This window comes from Lipotes vexillifer, unplaced genomic scaffold (genome assembly GCF_000442215.2).
Source record: "Lipotes vexillifer unplaced genomic scaffold, Lipotes_vexillifer_v1.1 scaffold1130, whole genome shotgun sequence".
NCBI lineage: Eukaryota > Metazoa > Chordata > Mammalia > Artiodactyla > Lipotidae > Lipotes > Lipotes vexillifer.
In genome coordinates this window covers 120,184-137,772 of record NW_006797877.1, presented here as the reverse complement: position 1 = coordinate 137,772, position 17,589 = coordinate 120,184, and the positions used below count along the sequence as shown (strand labels likewise).

The 17,589-nt window shown below is 37.3% G+C and overlaps 1 protein-coding gene across 1 annotated transcript in view; it reads right to left on the bottom strand.

The window, feature by feature from the left end:
- Positions 1-3,419: 3,419 nt before the first annotated feature.
- Positions 3,420-17,589, bottom strand: part of LOC103072817 (multidrug resistance-associated protein 4) — a 133,988-nt gene continuing 119,818 nt past the window's right edge. The window contains 1 exon segment of the mRNA XM_082931478.1: positions 3,420-3,527. Within this exon segment, the coding sequence (XP_082787604.1) occupies positions 3,420-3,527 (108 nt within the window).

The following is a 17,589-nucleotide window of genomic DNA, read 5'->3' as shown; positions in this document are numbered from 1 at the left end:
CCCGTTGCGGAGCACAGGCTCTAGACCAGCAGGCTTAGCGGCCATGGCTCACAGGCCCAGCCGCTCCACGGCATGTGGGATCCTCCCGGACTGGGGCACGAACCCGTGTCCCCTGCATCGGCAGGCGGACTCTCAACCACTGTGCCACCAGGGAAGCCCATATTTTTAGTTTTTTAAGGAACCTCCATACTGTTTTCCATACTGGCTGTATCCATTGACATTCCCACCAACATTATAGGAGGGTTCTCTTTTCCCCGCACCCTCTCCAGCATTTATTATTTGTAGACTTCTTGATCATGGCCTTTCTGACTGGTGTGAGGTGATACCTCACTGTAGTTTTGATTTACATTTCTCTAATAGTGATTTTGAGCTTCTTTTCATGTGCCTGTTGGCCAATGTATGTCTTTTTTGGAGAAATGTCTATTTAGGTCTTCTGCCCATTTTTTGATTGGGTTGTTTTTTTTGATACTGAGCTATATGAGCTGTTTGTATATTTTGGAAATTAATACTTTGTTGGTCAAAACATCATTTGCAAATATGCTCTCCCAGTCCATAGGTTTTCTTCATTTTGTTTGTTGTTTCCTTTGCTGTGCAAAAGCTTTTAAGTTTAATTAGGTTCCATTTGCACATTTTTGGTTTTATTTTCATTACTCTAGGAGGTAGATCAAAAAAGACATTGCTGCAGTTTATGTCAGAGTGCTGCCTTTGTTTTCCTCTAAGAGTTTTATAGTGTCTGGCCTAATGTTTAGGTCTTTAATCCATTTTGAGTTTATTTTTATATGTGGTGTTAGAGAATGTTCTAATTTCATTCTTTTACATGTAGCTGTCCAGATTTCCCAACACCACTTATTGAAGAGAATGTCTTTTCCCCATTGTATATTTTTGCCTATATTCTTTGTCCTAGATTAATTGACCATGAGTAGTGTGTGGGTTTATTTCAAGACCAGATCCCCCCTTTAAACTATATACAGGCTGGCCTTGCCTATTCCATGAGCACTCCATTCTTTCTTTTCTTGTGACCAGGGAACTAACAGTGAGAAAACAGGCCACCTACAAATACTCATAGTCAGGGCAGGTTACATATTTTAAAGGGCCCAGTGCAAAATGGAAAAAGCAGGGTCCATTGTTTAGAAATTATTTCAAGATAGCAACAACAGGACACTAACCAAGTATGGTTCAGTTTAACAAATGAGAGGCGGTCAGGGTGTTACAGAAATATGAGTTACCTAGGATGAGGATTGATCTTAAGGTGGCTTCCTAGAAGAGGTGAAAACTGGGCTGACCCCAGAGAGTGAGGCTGTCTCCCCTACATGGACCTTCTCTTTTTAGACCACAGGGTATTGAGGAGGATCACTTAGTCATTCTGACTTAAATGTCAGTCACCAAGAGTTTTCTGCCACAGTACATTCTAATTATCTACCTCTGGAGTTGTGACACATGCCATGGGGAGGCATGGAGAGGTACTGCCCAGACCTCCCTTCAAGGACTTGTTGCCCCAGCTGCTGGAAGTGCTGCTAGTGGGCAGTCTTTAGCCATCAGCTCCTCTGAGGGCAGCCTGTATGCAGTGACCCATCAAGGTGGAGGTATAAAGGCCTGGCCATTGGACATGTCAGGAAACCCTGAAGGGCCGTCTTCATTCCAGAGCCCCCATGGGGTCAGCTAAGGTCATCTGGCCAGTGTTCCAGCTTGATTTCTCCCTCTATCTTGTTTCTTCCCTCTCGCTTCTGCAAGTATTGGTCCCAAGGGCACCCCTAATAAATATCCCAACACTAAACTCCATCTGGGTCTGTATCTCAGAGAACCAGCTTGCAGCATGTATCAGAAAACATTCCAGTACTTGGGGAGGATTTTTATTTGAAAATTACTGGTTACACATATAACATTTTAGAATCACCAAGTAAAATACACAATGGTGGAAACAAGGACTTTGTGGGTGAATGTGGTTACCTTTGGTTTAAAATCCTCAATCTAATATTGTCTGACCAAAATGAAATTATCTATTAATAACAAAAGAAGACTATTATGTTGAACTGTATGAAACTGCCATTTTATAAGTTAAAAAAAAAGGTTGAATGTTAGCAGTTCCACATGGTTCAATCTAATAGAAAAAATACATTAGCATTTGAAATTTAGAGGACATTATACTTATGAATAACTCATGGGTAAAAGATATAACTGAGTTAAATTAGAAATTAGAAAATACCTAATACTATGGTTATTGATCAGTGCTAATCACCAAAACTTGTAGGTTGCAGCTAAGGTGGGTCTTAGGAAACAAAAGTATGCTTTATGTACTTAGATTAATTTTTAACTTAATTCTTTTTCTAATATAAGTTTGCAGTTTAAGAATTGAGAAAAAAATCTGAAAATAAATGAAAAGTTGAAGGAAAGAAAGAATAATATAATGAACTAGAAAATGTTTAAAAAACCAGAAAGGATCAATCAAGCCATAAAAAGCAAAAAAACACAATTATACGTGCTGCAGAGTTTAAACATATAAGATATTGTGAATAAGTTTATGTCAGTCAAGTTCAAAACTCACAGGAGATCCACTCCTAGAGAAATAAAACGTACCAAAAATGACTCTATAGAAATAACAAACTGAATAGTCCTAAAATAATTACCAAAAATTAACCAGACATTGATGGTTGCACAACACTGTAAATGTGACGAATGACACTGAATTGTATGCTTAAAAATGGTTATATGGCAAATTTTATGTTATATATATTTTACCACAATAAAAAAATTTAAAAAATAAGATCTTCAGTCTAAAAGACAATCAATCACACATCTGTCCTTCATTATGAGATCCCCTAGAAGGGCTCCTATTTTGAAAAAGTATATTTTCTCTCCCTTCTCTTTTAGAACATATAATATTGTCCTTCTGTATTTTAACCCTATATCTATTTTTTTTTTCTGGAGAGGGGATGCCTCTCTCTCATATAATGTCACTTAAACTAAGGTATATTTTTTGTTTTTCCTATTAGTTTTCTCTTACTATTTTAACCAGAGGTCTTTGGGTATGGAACCCAGTTCTGTTAACGGAAGTGGTGAGACAAAATGGCAACTTCACACACTTCAGTTAAATAGAATCCCTGATATAATTGGACAGGGAAACATCTGTGACAACTTTGTCTTGCACCTTAGAAAATGTGCTTTGTCTCTGGAGTCTCTCAAGGCACAAAAACTGGGAGACAGCTTTTACTGGTGGCCTGTACCTCTGATTTCGATAAGAAAAATAATCCTTTTGTAAGAGCTTAGAATCGTTGGGTGAAGTTGGAGAAAGTAATCCAAATAAACGAACATCTTGCATGTGTAAATATTTGTTGCTGGTGTAAAGAAAATACAATATAGCTTATGCAGAGCAAAAACTATTGGAGAAATGCCTTCTGAATAGACTTGACCTCATGGTAGAATCATGGTGCTGACTTAAAAATTGTTAAGGCTGAGGGCTGTCCATTGGAAGCGTTCATAACCACATGGTCACTGTGAGTAATATCTGCCTATGTCATTTTGAAGTGCACCTGAGGGGAAAAAAGAAACAGCATGTTTAAAAGTTTTAAAGTCCTCCTCCCTAAGGCAATGCATTTCTAGGTCCACTTCTTCATTTGAAGCAAATCATATCACTGCTGGAGCCACAATTTAAAAAAACAGGGACGTATTTATTCTATGGAGGAAGTAGCCCCATTAAAACCCTCAGTGGGGCTGAGCTTAATACCAAACAACCTGTAGATCCACTTGAGTTCTGATCATTCTGATTCACAGATATGTTTTACCACTATACTAAATTGATAAGCAGAATCATTTTACTGACTCAAAACCTGGAGATACATTAAAAACAGGGTGACAGGCTGGGAAATCTAGTCTGAAAAGGGTTTCTCATTTTCACACATAAAATGAGCACACCAGATTTGGATATTAATATCGGGTTGTCATCCTTATATTTTATAAACTCGGACTGACAAGCATTGAAACACTGGCATATATGTATGAAATATGCTGGCATTTAATTTGTGCAGCAAAGCAGTTATAGAGCCTATAGAAATGTGATCTGTGGATGGTGGGTCACAGGAATGAAAAGAGAATCAAAAGCTTTAACAAAGACTCAACCAAGCAACTTCGAAAAAGAAAGATGATACCAAATAATAGGACAGGTCTTTGCCAGGCCTTTGAGTTCTTGAATTCTACCAATTTCTAGCTGAACTGGAAGAAATAAAGGTTTTCTGATAAATGTATAATCAGAACATAAAGGAAATGAAATGCTGTCAAGTTTCTCTGTTCCACAGTCATCAGTTTTTAGTAGCTGTAGTGTATCTCAGTTCCTTGACAGATGTGCAGAACAAAATGAAATAATGTCAAGGTTTGTGAGCTGTTATCTCAAAATGTATTTCTTTGAAAAAGGACTTCAAATGTCATTTTTTTCCCCCAAAGAATGTGAAATGTTTTGTTTGAGTCTTTATAACAGAAAATGTACCATCTATCTGAGGCTGACTTGTGTCAGGATCTGGGTCGCCTAAACATAGGATTACAGATCTATTATATAAAACCTGGGACCAAATACATTTGTGGGTACTGTCAACCAAGTTATCACAAGAGATAATGGACATCACACATGAAATAGAAAAGCACTGAGACACCTACCTTCATATCAAGTGTACTTTCTTTTTCTCTTGTTGCTTGCATACTTGCTACCCGCCTCCAAACAGCACTGAATATGAAATGCTATATATTAAAATGTCCCTTAAGTTAAGCAGAAAAATAAATTCTCCAAGAATGCGTAGACCCCACTGGGTGAAATCTGAGGCTATTTCTATTATAATGCAAGAATTTTAAAAAATAAGGCCTTTAGGGGGGAGGCTAATTGCATATGATCTCTCTCCTCCATTTTTTAAAGCTAGCCATATTTTGTGTGGTTATCTATTATGTACTCTCTTGGTGAAACTAAAAACAGCCAAAAGACAAATGGAAATACTTTTAACTTTCTACTGCTTGACAGTCCTCCCCAAATCACCTGGTTCCTTTCCCCATAACTCTTCTCAATGTAATTTTTTAAAAGAAAAAAATTTTTTAATTAATTTATTTTTGGCTGTGTTGGGTCTTCGTTGCTGCACGCAGGCCTTCTCTAATTGCGGCGAGCGGGGGCTACTCTTTGTTGCAGTGTGCGGGCTTTCTTATTGCAGTGGCTTCTCTTGTTGCGGAGCATGGGCTCTAGGTGCACAGGCTTTAGTAGTTGTGGCACATGGGCTTAGTTGCTCTGTGGCATGTGGGATCTTCCCAGACCAGGGCTCGAACCCATGTCCCCTGCATTGGCAGGTGAACTCGTAACCACTGCGCCACCAGGGGAGCCCAGAAAATGTTATTACTAGCACCTTTTAACCAAAATGGCCTTTGCTTCATGGTCTGCAGTAATTGAAACCAAATACTGAAAACAAGCTTTCTGTGTATAAAAACCTTGATTTGACCCTTCTCTTTCTCATGGTGTAGACTACACTCTGGCTGACAGCAGAAGTGAAAGAAGGCATCTTTTTTATAGGGTGGGTTATGAAGAGGGTCGAGATGACGGAACGCTTGTTAGCAGAGTCCTTGTGGATGGGCTGAGACTGAATGGAGAGGCCCAATCTCACCTCTTTCTCTCTCCTGGAACCACTGCTGACCCTGGAAAAATCACTTAAGCTTTCTGTGCACTGGCTACTGCATTTGTGAAATGAGACAATGACCAACCTCATAGGAACTAAGTGATGGCCACAAACTGCAGGTTTAAAACATGCTGAGCTACGTGTTGGGTGTGATTATGATGCTGCTCAAGAGACGTGGTCCCTTAGTCCACAGAAAGTAGCAGCATCAGTCAGATTAAATGATGAAAACAGAACATCTCGGAGGCCCTTTTGTGAATCCTGTAGTTTTATCTTCAAAGGAGCCCAGTTGAGACACATTTAGCTCAGTGAACATGGTAACCTGGGTTGCAGAAAAGTGGTTAAAAAAATTACTCTTTCTAATCTGTGACTTTGAGAAGTTACCTAGGTTCTTCTGCCTCAGTTTCTCCATCTGAGGGATAATAATTCCAGCTCAGAATGATCATGAAGATTAAAAGAGATAACGCCAAAAATATTCAATTCATGGTAAGCAGAACAAGCCAGTGAGTGCTGGGTTTCTTGGCCCTCTTCCTCTTCTTCTCTCAGGCGTGGTTCATTATAGTTCCTCCAATGTAGGTTAAAACAGTCTAGTACTTAAACTCCAGCTTGTAAATAAAACCACTATCATGGACATGGATAAAAGCCAGCAATCAGTCCTTCAGTATATGTAGAATTCTGGCTCAAGAATATACGTTCATTCTCCCTGAACTGCATGGCCCTAGTTCAATCCCAGTAACCCTCAAACTCCTCATCTTGAAAGCAGGTCTAACTTTGTGTACATACTGGCAGGTATATCACCAAAGTTAAAGAGTGCTGGAGAGTTAGAAAGAATTTTTGCTTTTAACTTAACGGAATAATGAATATCCTTTCCCCTTAGCCTTTCAGAAATCACCCTAAACAGCAAGGATATGGGGAGATAAAAAATAAGCCCAATCTTTGATGAAATCAGGAGTCATTTGAAATTCCAAGTGACAAAATATCTGGACAGGCTACATTAAGCAACTGGATCCAGTGGGCTGTGGCATGACAGAGATGGTATGTAAGGGGAGCAGATCATAGCTCTCCAACTAAGGGGCAAATGCCAGTGAGGAATCATAGAATCAGTATCTTTGCCTGAAGCAAAGGAGAAGAGATTTTGAAATGCGGGCACCATTGACTGCCCATCTCTGCCGGCTAGGGAGGAATACAGGCTAAATGAATATGTGTTCTTGATTTCTCTCTCACTTGCTTATTTTTTCTCTCTAGGCCATGTGGAACTTCTGTGTTAAGCACGGATAATTCCCTTTAGTCTCAAATGATGCCCTAGCCACAACTATCCCACAGATATATGGTCTAAAAAAAACTCAATTCAAAGGTGAGTAGTAGGAATAACAGTAATAAAAAAGTAGTATAGGATCTGTAAAATACACAAACAAAAATGAAGACAAGGAGTAAGATGAGCATATGATGGATGAAAAAATACTCACTGAAAAGATGAAAATTATTAAAAAAATATAACACAATACATTCAAAGAAAATGTAGAACAGTCAACCTGTGTACATCCAAGAGTACAGGAAAACATGGCACAGCAACAGTGATGAAACATGAGTTGACAGAGGCCTAAGGTGAAACGGAAGAGAAAATGAAAACAAAGAAATGATCATTAGTCACTGCTGAAAAAACAACATGAGACATGGAGGATAGGATTGAGAAAGCAAGGCAAATAACTGTAAATGAAAAATTTAAAAGGATTAAGGAGATAATAGCTTTATAAAATAGACAAAGGACAGCAACATATACATTATAGATAGCTGTAAAGAGGAGAGTCTAATCAAATAAATTCAAAGATGTAATTCAAGCAAATGCTTAGAAATAAAAAACTTGAATCTAGAGATCAAGAGTGCTAGAGATCAAGAGTGCATGATGTCCTAGGAAAAACTAATGACCTTCAAAATACAGAAAGAATCCTTTAAGAGTCCAGGAAAGAAGATCAGGTTTTATCAAATTAGAGATGCAGCAGGGAAATATTTCATACAGTTAACCCTTGAGCAACGTAGAGGTTGGGGCACCATATACAGGATATACACTGACCCTCTATACACTCTGTATATTACTGCAGTACAAATTTTTAGAAAAGTGAATACAAGTTAACCTGTGCAGTTCAAACCTGTACTGTTCAAGGGTTAACTATATTTACAATAAGTCAGGGATTCTAACTCCAATGTACAAGATGATATAGAGCCTTGTTTTCAAACTGTTATTTGTACTGCCACCCACAGTAGTAAATACATTTAAACTTACATTGAGTACCAGTACAGATTTCACTGTCTATATTTATATTCATCTATCCTGAAAGGAATTTAATGAAATATTTACTATTACTAGGAAAAAGATACATTGCTATTCTTCGTCCATTCCATTCTTTTCTATTTCATTTCTTAAAACATGCTGGTCATGACTGACTAAATGGATTTCACAGGCCCACTAAGGACTCACAGCCCAAACTTTTAAAAACAGTATACAAGGGACAAACTTTAGTCAGCTAAAGATGCAAAAAGTATCATTTAACACAGGTAAGTAAAATAATAGAGGTTTAAGTATTTTTAAAGATTTGAAGGTAAACAGTAGAAGAAAAACCATTTAAACACTAAAATTTGTTGGTAGAATGGAGAAAAGGGAAATATCTTGTCAGTGTTTGTTTATAATGTGAAGTCAATAATAAGGAAATAAAGTATTCCTGGAAGAAATTAAAGCAACACACAAAATAATGAACAAAAAAAATTACAGACTACAAAATAAAAGGTTTAAAAAAAAAGAATACTAAAAACAGAAAGCATAACAGAAAAAACTGAAAGCATAACAGAACTAAGATAAAACATACCCCTAAGGGTTAAGATAAATCTCAGAGCTAAACCTAACTATAATACTTGCCATTGCAGGAGACACATCTACAGTCTGATATCAAAAGACAATCAAAGACATATCAGACAAATGAAAACTGGGGAATTAAATTCAGTTTTGAACCAGGCTGGATTCAGGGTCAGAAACATTAAATGAATCAAAGAAAGGCACTTGAGTGTTGTATGAAAGAAGAATAGGTTAGCACTCTCCTTGACAAGGATGGAAGAGGTCCTTGGGCCTGACAACATGCAAATGATTAAGGCATTGCCACCTGCTTCAGGGCATATAACCATCATTTTTTGTAAATTTAAGAAAACTGAAATCACATCCAGCATGTTTTCTGATCACAACATTATGAGATTAGAAATCAATTACAGAAAAAAAAATGTAAAAAAAAAAAAAAAGAAAAAAAATGTATAAAACACAAACACATGGAGGCTAAACAATGTTACTAAACAACCAGTGGATCACTGAAGAAATCAAAGAGGAAATCAAAAAATACCTAGAGAAAAATGAAAATGAAAACACAACAGGCCAAAACCTATGGGCTGCAGCAAATGCAGTTTGCAGAGGGAAGTTTATTTGAAAAATCTCAAACAACCTAACCTTACACCTAAAGCAACTAGAGAAAGAACAACAAACAAAACCCAAATTAGAAAGAAAGAAAGAAAGAAAGATCAGAGCAGAAATAAATGAAGTAGAGATGAAGAAAACCAGAAAAGACCAATGAAAGTAAAAGCTGGTTCTTTGTAAAGTTGAAAAACCTTTAGCCAGACTCATCAAGGAAAAAAGGGAGAGGGCTCAAATCAATAAAATTAGAATGAAAAAGAAGTTACAGCTGACACCACAGAAGTACAAAGGATCATAAGAGACTACTACAAGCAACTATATGCCAATAAAATGGACAACCTGGAAGAAATGGACAAATTCTTAGAAAGGTACAACCTTCCAAGACTGAATCAGGAAGAAATAGAAAATATGAACAGACCAATCACAGGTACTAAATTGAAGCAGTGATTTTAAAACTTCAAACAAAAATTCCAGGACCAGATGGCTTCACAAGAGAATTATATCAAACATTTAGAGAATTAACACCTATTTTTCTGAAACTCTTCCAAAAAATTGCAGATGGAGGAACACTCCCAAATTCGTTCTGTGATTCCAAAACCAGACAAAGAATACCACAAAAAAAGAAAATTACAGGCTATATCTGATGAACATTGATGCAAAAATCCTTAACAAAATACTAGCAGACCAAATCCAACAACACATTAAAAGGATCATACACCATGACCAAGTGGGATTTATCCCAGGGATGCACGGATTCTTCAGTATTCGCAAATAAATCAGTGTGATACACCACGTTAACAAACTGAGGAGTAAAAACCATATGATCATCTCTAGAGATGCAGAAAAAGCTTTTGACAAAATTCAACACCCATTTATGAAAAAAACTCCAGAAAGTGGGCATAGAGGGAAGCTGCCTTTAACATAATAAAGGCCATATATGACAAACCCACAGCCGACAACATACTCAGTGGTGAAAAGCTAAAAGCATTCTCTCTAAGATCAGGACAAGGATGTCCACTCTCACCACTTTTATTCAACATAGTTTTGGAAGTCCTAACCATGGCAATCAGAAGAAAAAGAAAGAAAAGGAATCCAAATTGGAAAGAAGTAAAACTGGCACTGTTTGCAGATGACAAAATACTATACATAGAAAATTCTAAAGATGCCACCAGAAAACTACTAGAACTCATCAATGAATTCCTTAACGCAGGATACTAAAGTAACACACAGAAATGTTTTGCATTCCTGTATTATAACAACGAAAAATCAGAGAAATTAAAGAAACAACCCCATTTACCATTGCATCAAAAAGAATAAAATATCTAGGAATAAACCTACCTAAGGAGACAAAAGACTTGTACTCTGAAAACTATAAGACGCTGGTGAAAGAAATTGAAGGTGACACAAACAGATGGAAATATATACCATGTTCTTGGATTGGAAAAATCAATATTGTCAACATGATTATACTACCCAAGGCAATCTACAGATTCAGTGCAATCCCTATCAAATCACCAATGATAACTTTTCACAGAACTAGAACCAAAAGAATTTTTAATTTGTATGGAAACACAGAAGACCCTGAATAGCCAAAGCAATCCTGAGAAAGAAAAATAGAGGAATCACCCTCCCTGACTTCAGACTGTACTACAAAGCTACAGTCATCAAAACCGTATGGTACTGGTGCACAAACAGAAATATAGATCAATGGAACAGGATAGAAAGCTTAGAAATAAATCCACACACCTATAGTTCTGTCAGTCTAAGAAAGGAGGCAAGACTGTACAATGGAGAAAAATTAGAGCATTCTCAAACACCATACACACAAAAAAATGTAAGGCTGTAAAACTCTTAAAGGAAAACATAGGCAGAACTCTGACATAAATTGCAGAAATGTCTTTTTTGATCCACTCCCTAGAGTAATGAAAATAAAAACAAAAATATGAAAATGGGACCGTATTAAACTTAGAAGCTTTGCACAGCAAAGGAAACAGTAAACAAAATGAAAAGACAACCTACGGACTGGGAGAAGATATTTGCAAATGATGTGATGACCAACAAGGTATTAATTTCCAAAATATACGAACAGTTCATATAGCTCAGTATCAAAAAAAGAAAAAAAACCAAACAACCCAATCAAAAAGTGGGCAGAAGACCTAAATAGACATTTCTCCAAAGAAGAAATACAGATGACCATAAAGCATGTGAAAAGATGCTCAACATCACTATTTATCAGAGAAATGCAAATCAAAACTACAATGAGGTATCACCTCACACTGGTCAGAATGGACATCATCTGAAGGCCTAAAACAATAAATGCTGGCAAGGGTGTGGAGGAAAGGGAACCCTACTACACTACTGGTAGGAATGTAAATTGGTACAACCACTATGGGGAATAGTATGGAAGTTCCTTAAAAAACTAAAAATAGAACTACTGTATTATCCAGGAATCCCATTCCTGGGCATATATTTGGAGAAAACCATGGTTCAAAAGGATACATACACCCCAATGTTCATTGCAGCACTATTTACAATAGCCAAGACATGGAAGCAACCTAAATGTCCTTTGACAGATGAATGGATAAAGAAGACATGGCATATATATACAATGAAATATTACTCAGCCATAAAAAAGTATGAAATAATGCCATCTGCAGCAACATGTGTGGACCTAGAGATTATCATACTAAGTGAAGTCAGTCAGACAAAAAAAGACAAATATCCTGTGATATCACTTACATGTGGGATCTTAAAAACATGATACAAATGAAGTTATTTACAATACATAAATAGACTCACAGACATAGAAAACAAACTATAGGTTATCAAAGGGGAGAAAACAAACTATTGGTTATCAAAGGGGAAATGTTGGGGGAGGAGGGATAAATCAGGAGCTTGGGATTAACATACACTCACTACTATATGTAAAATTTGGGGCTGGCCAAAAAAATTCCTTCAGTTTTTAAGTAAAAATAAGACATTTTTCATTTTCTCCAAGAACTTCACTGAACAATGTATTCACTGTTTTGTTCCACTACTTTCTGCCTTTTTTCAGGCAACTTCATAATTCCATCTTCCTAAAACTTTTTGTCTGTTTGAGGAAAGAACTGTTCCAGGTACCTTTTTTAGCCTTCCAGGGAACTGAAACTTTTTCCATTACGAGAATTTTGTAAAGACCGAAATAAATGGAACTCCAAAGGTGCAATGTCTGGTGAATATGGCAGATGAATCAGAACTTCCCAGCCAAGCTGTAATGGTTTTTGCCTGGTCATCAAAAAAACATGAGGTCTTGCATTATCCTGATGGAAGATTATGCATTTTCTGTTGACTAATTCCAGATGCTTTTCATCAAGTGCTGCTTTCAGTTGGTCTCATTGGGAGCAGTGTTGCAGCAAAACCAGAAATGAATAAATGGCCTTAGGCACATACCAGCCAAACAGGCCTGCAAGAGTTAAGCAGTCTTGGTTATTCTTTAGCTGTTACAACTAACACACACTTGTAGCTAGACTTGTCCTTCACAAAGCTAAACAAAGCCAATTACTCTCTGACTCCATATGAATTATACTCTGCACCTAGCATTCTTCTCCCCCTACACTCCCCTGTAGCATTCTGCATTTCAAAAACAAGGTCATGGCTGATAACTTCAGGGACACCGGACCTGGTTGTTGAGCCACCTGATGCCAGCTTTTGGCCATAAATTTGCAGAAGAAGGAAATGCAAGAGCTTCATTAGTTTGAGCCTTATCACCTACCCCAGACCATGGAGTCCTGGCCTATAAAACCTTTCCCTATTCCCCAGGGATGCGGGGGGGGGGGGGGGGGGGGGGGGCACAGTTCTTGAGGTGGTAGCCTGCTGTGTCCTCTCTTTGCCTGGTAAAGAATAAAAGCTACTTTTTCTTGTTCTGCTAAAACTCTTCGTATTTCTTTTTGGCATTGGTGAACAGCCAAGATTGTTTAATCGCTGGATTTCTGGAAGGAGCTCATAATACAGGACTCCCTTCCAATCCCACCATATATACAACATCACCTTCTTTGGATGAAGACCACCGGTGCCTTTGGTGTGGTTGGTGGTGGTTCATTTCACCTGCCCCACAATCTCTTCTGTTCCACATTACTGTACAGTATCCACTTTTCATCTCCCGTCACAACTTGTTTTAAAAACGGACCGTTTACATTAGTTTCAGTAGAGAATTACACGTGGAAATATGGTTAAGAAAGTTTTTTGTGCTTAACTTATGTGGAAACCAAACATCAAAGGGATTAACATAACCAAGCTGGTGCAAATGATTTTCAGTGCTTGATTTGGATATTACAGTCTAACAAAATTGTTTTGAATGAAGTTAAAGACAGCTAAGCACTACTAGAGCTGACTTACGGAAAAAACTGAAGGAACGTTTTGGCCAACCCAATAGATAACCAACAAGGACCTACTGAATAGCACAGGGAAATCTACTCAATATTCTGTGATAACCTATATGAGAAAAGAATCTGAAAAAGAATGAATATATGTATATGTATAACTGAATCATTTTGCTGTGCACCCTGAAAGTAATACAGCATTGTAAATCAACTATACTCCAATAAAATTTAAAAAACAAAACAAAACAAAGGCACTTTAAAATAGTAGAAGATGTAATTCATAGTGAAAAACCTAAGTCATGAATATCTAGGGACTGAAAAATTATAGCACTGAAATTATCAAAACAAATTACAAGAACTATAAAATGGAACTTGGTACAGTATGAGACTAATTCACTTCCCTAGGTCCAAGTCACATCAATTGGACCAAAATAAGTAAGAACAGAGAATACCTAAATAATGTAATTAATAAAATCACTATAATTAATAATTAAACTCTATACCTTAAATAGCCAATAGTCCATCTTTTTAAATGCCCAAAGAACATTCACAAAAATTACCTATAAACTAGAACTTAAAGTATTATTAAACACTGTTTCTGGGTGGAAATGGTACAGAGAACTTTTTTTATCATAAGGCAATGAAATGAGTAAACTAGAAAACATACAAACATTAAAAAATCCTGTATCCACAGGAAATTTTAAAGATCTCTTTCTCAAATAATTCTTAGGCCAAAGAGAAAATGACAACAAAATTGGAGAATCTATAAATAAAAACCTAACTATGATGAAAGCACTACACACCAGAACCTATGGGATATAGCTAGAACAGTATTCAGAGAAAAGTTCACAGCCTTAAAATATTTATATTAATAAATAAGAAAGAAAGAAAATGTATTCAAGAAGTAAGAAGAAACAAGATAAACCAAAGGAAGGAAGGAATGATTAAAGATGAAACACAGAAAGTGATCAATTATCAGAAAGAATACAAGTAGTAAGTGAATGTGAGAGTTCCTTCTTTGGGGGAGAAAACATAAACCTGTAACAGTTTATTAGAAGGGAAAATGAGGAGTAGGGAATGGAGAGAGCATAAATACTATGTAGCCGTTAAAAAGAATGAAGTAACTGTATTAATATAATCTGAGATATTTAAATGAAAACTCAAGGAACAGCTATCATTTGCACTTAAAAACAAGGAAGGCCACATATGCACAAGTTCTTACTGATGCACAGAACGTGTCAACAGAACAGTCAACAATTGTGCTGGGGCTCCATCCTGGGGGAGGAGCTGTGTGATGACAGGAGTTGCAGAGTGACTTCTTCATACATTTTAAAAACCTATTTAAAAAAGTAAAGTTTTTACATAAAAATGGAATCTAAAAGAAAAAAAAGTGGTTCTGATGAACCTAGGGGCAGGACAGGAATAAAGACGCAGATGTAGAGAATGGACTTGAGGACGGGGAAGGGGAGGGGGAAGGGTAAGCTGGGACGAAGTGAGAGAGTGGCATGGACATATATAGATACACTACCAAATGTAAAATAGCTAGCTAGTGGGAAGCAGCTGCATTGCACGGGGAGATCAGCTCAGTGCTTTGTGACCACCTAGAGGGGTGGGATAGGGAGGGTGGGAGGGAGATGCAAGAGGAAGGGGATGTGGGAATATATGTATACATATAGCTGATTCACTTTCTTATACAGCAGAAAACAACATTGTAAAGCAATTATACTCCAATAAAGATTAAAAAAGCAACTCTAATAATGTAGACTCTTAAATATAGTATGTAAGTTGTGATAAAATATTTTTACACTTTTCATCTTAAAATCACAAGTGTAAATTAGTAACTAGATATTTTAAATTGTACTATTTTAATATGCCAAATTCTCTTAAACATGACAAATGTATGAAATAAAAATGTACAAAGGTTTTTTTAAAAAAAGTTTTTGATTATTAAAAATAATACATTTTAATTATTTAGAGTCTCTAAAGCTACTTAAAAGAACTGTGGATGCATTTTTTAATTATTATTGAGAGGGAAGGGTTTAATCTATAGCCTTTTAAAAAAATCTCATTTTATATTGTAAAATGCTGTATATTCTCAAAGCACTTAGGCATCTGCTATCTCATATGATCCCTGTAATAAGTGTGAAGAAGCTAGGCAGTGCTGTAATCCCTGCACTGCATACAGGTGAGGACCCTGATGCTGAGACCTTGGGGGACATAAGGCCACGTCGCTGCTAAGTGCCTCCTGTAGCCTATTCAGACTGGTCCAGGCTCCTAGGATATTAGGATTTCATAACTTTTGGGTTGTATCTAGTGATTTCATGAGTAGATAAAATGACACCTCTGTTACACACTGGGAACAAAGAAACTTCCAAAAAACCTCAACCATGTCTGCTTCATCACAGAAGAAACTGAATGACAGGCATTCATCCTTTGTTATGGGCTGAGTCTTGTCACCTTCTGTTTTATATGTTGAAGTCCTAACCCCCAGTACCTCAGAATGTGACTGTATTTAGAGACAGGATCTTTAAAGAGGTGAATACGTTAAAATTAAGTCATATAGGTGGGCCCTAATCTAATATGACTGGTGTCCTTATAAGAAGAGATTAGGACACAAGCACACAGAGGGATGACCATGCAAAGACACAGAGAGAAGACAGCATCTCCAAGCCAAGGAGAGAGGCCTCAGAGGAAAACAACCCTACCAACACTTTAACTTCAGACTTCCAATCTCCAGAGCTGTGAGGAAATAAATGTCCATTGTTTAAGTCGCATACTACGTGGTCCTTGTATGGCAGCCCTAGCAAACTAACGCATCATTCAGCTTTATGTATCTAAAAAGTACTTTCTCAACGATTTCACAGATCATCTAAAAGGGTAAATCAGACTGATTCAGCTTGCCTGCACCAACGTTTTCAGAGAAGCAACTATGTGGTCAAGAAAACGTGGCTTGGAAGCACCTCTCCCCAGATGTTTTCTTTTCAAATGAATGAATTCTGTTAGAGTGAAAAGCTTGACTTAGGCTAGTCCTCCCTGTGTTACAGCTCTGAACAGTGCATTGATATCTGATGCTTGCACGTTTAAAAAGTTGACAATCTGACAGGTGGTTCTCCTAAGAAGACTGAGCATATGCAGAAATAATGTCAAGAGGATATTCAACTAGGATGGGAATCAAGATACCTATTTCCTTATGTCTTTCTGTAGAGGTGACCTGAGCCAGTGGCAGGACTGAAATCCAAGAGTGATGTTCTGCCACTCTGTGAACTTGGGTGACTGGCTCCGTCTTGGCTACCACGTGAAAGGAGCAGCGTTCTTAGGCTCGACAGAGCAGAGGACCTAGAGTGGAACTCAGCCTCCCCCACCAATTCACCCCCTGCACTCCCTGGACCAGTTCTGTGACCTTAGGTGAGCCCTGGACCCAGTCTCCTCAACCATGACCTGGGATAAAAGACCATGATGAGGATTAAGTGCAATCGTACATGTGAGAAGTATGTAAAATAAATTATAAAGAACTACACAAATGTAACAATCTTGTTAAAGTAGGTGCAGGATTACTAGACCAGGAATCACAGGATTTCTAATCCTATGACCTATCCCTGCTTTTGTATTTATGTTACAGTTGATTTAAAACATACTGAAAGAACAGATTTCTAATTATGTATCTGCTGCAAACTAGCTTAACACTAGTTATATATAGAAGACCACCTTCCTTCTCAGGGGCCTTAGTTTCCTCACCTGTAAAATGAGGATGTTGAACCCTATTATCTTATAAGACACTTTTAAATGAAGACTTTGACACACAGGTGGGGACATCTCTCTTAGATGTGAAATGCCTAAGGTCAAAAGATTAAAAGGGTTTGGGAGATCCCTGGCCATTTTGTGGGAATCTCAAATTATTATCAGGTCTTCAGAAGGAAGGTCTCACTCTAGTAAATGAAAGTGCTCTGTGAACTTCAGGAATAAAAAAATATAGGGCTCCAAGGACAGCTTTTGTATGTTTGCGTATAAGTACTTATGAAAAGTTCAGAACACAGACTTCATCATCCCTAAACCTAGATATGAACTCCAACTCTGCCCATTCTTCAGCCAGCTCTGTGACCCTGGACCATTTCCTACTCTATGAACAGTGGAAGGTACCGCTCTT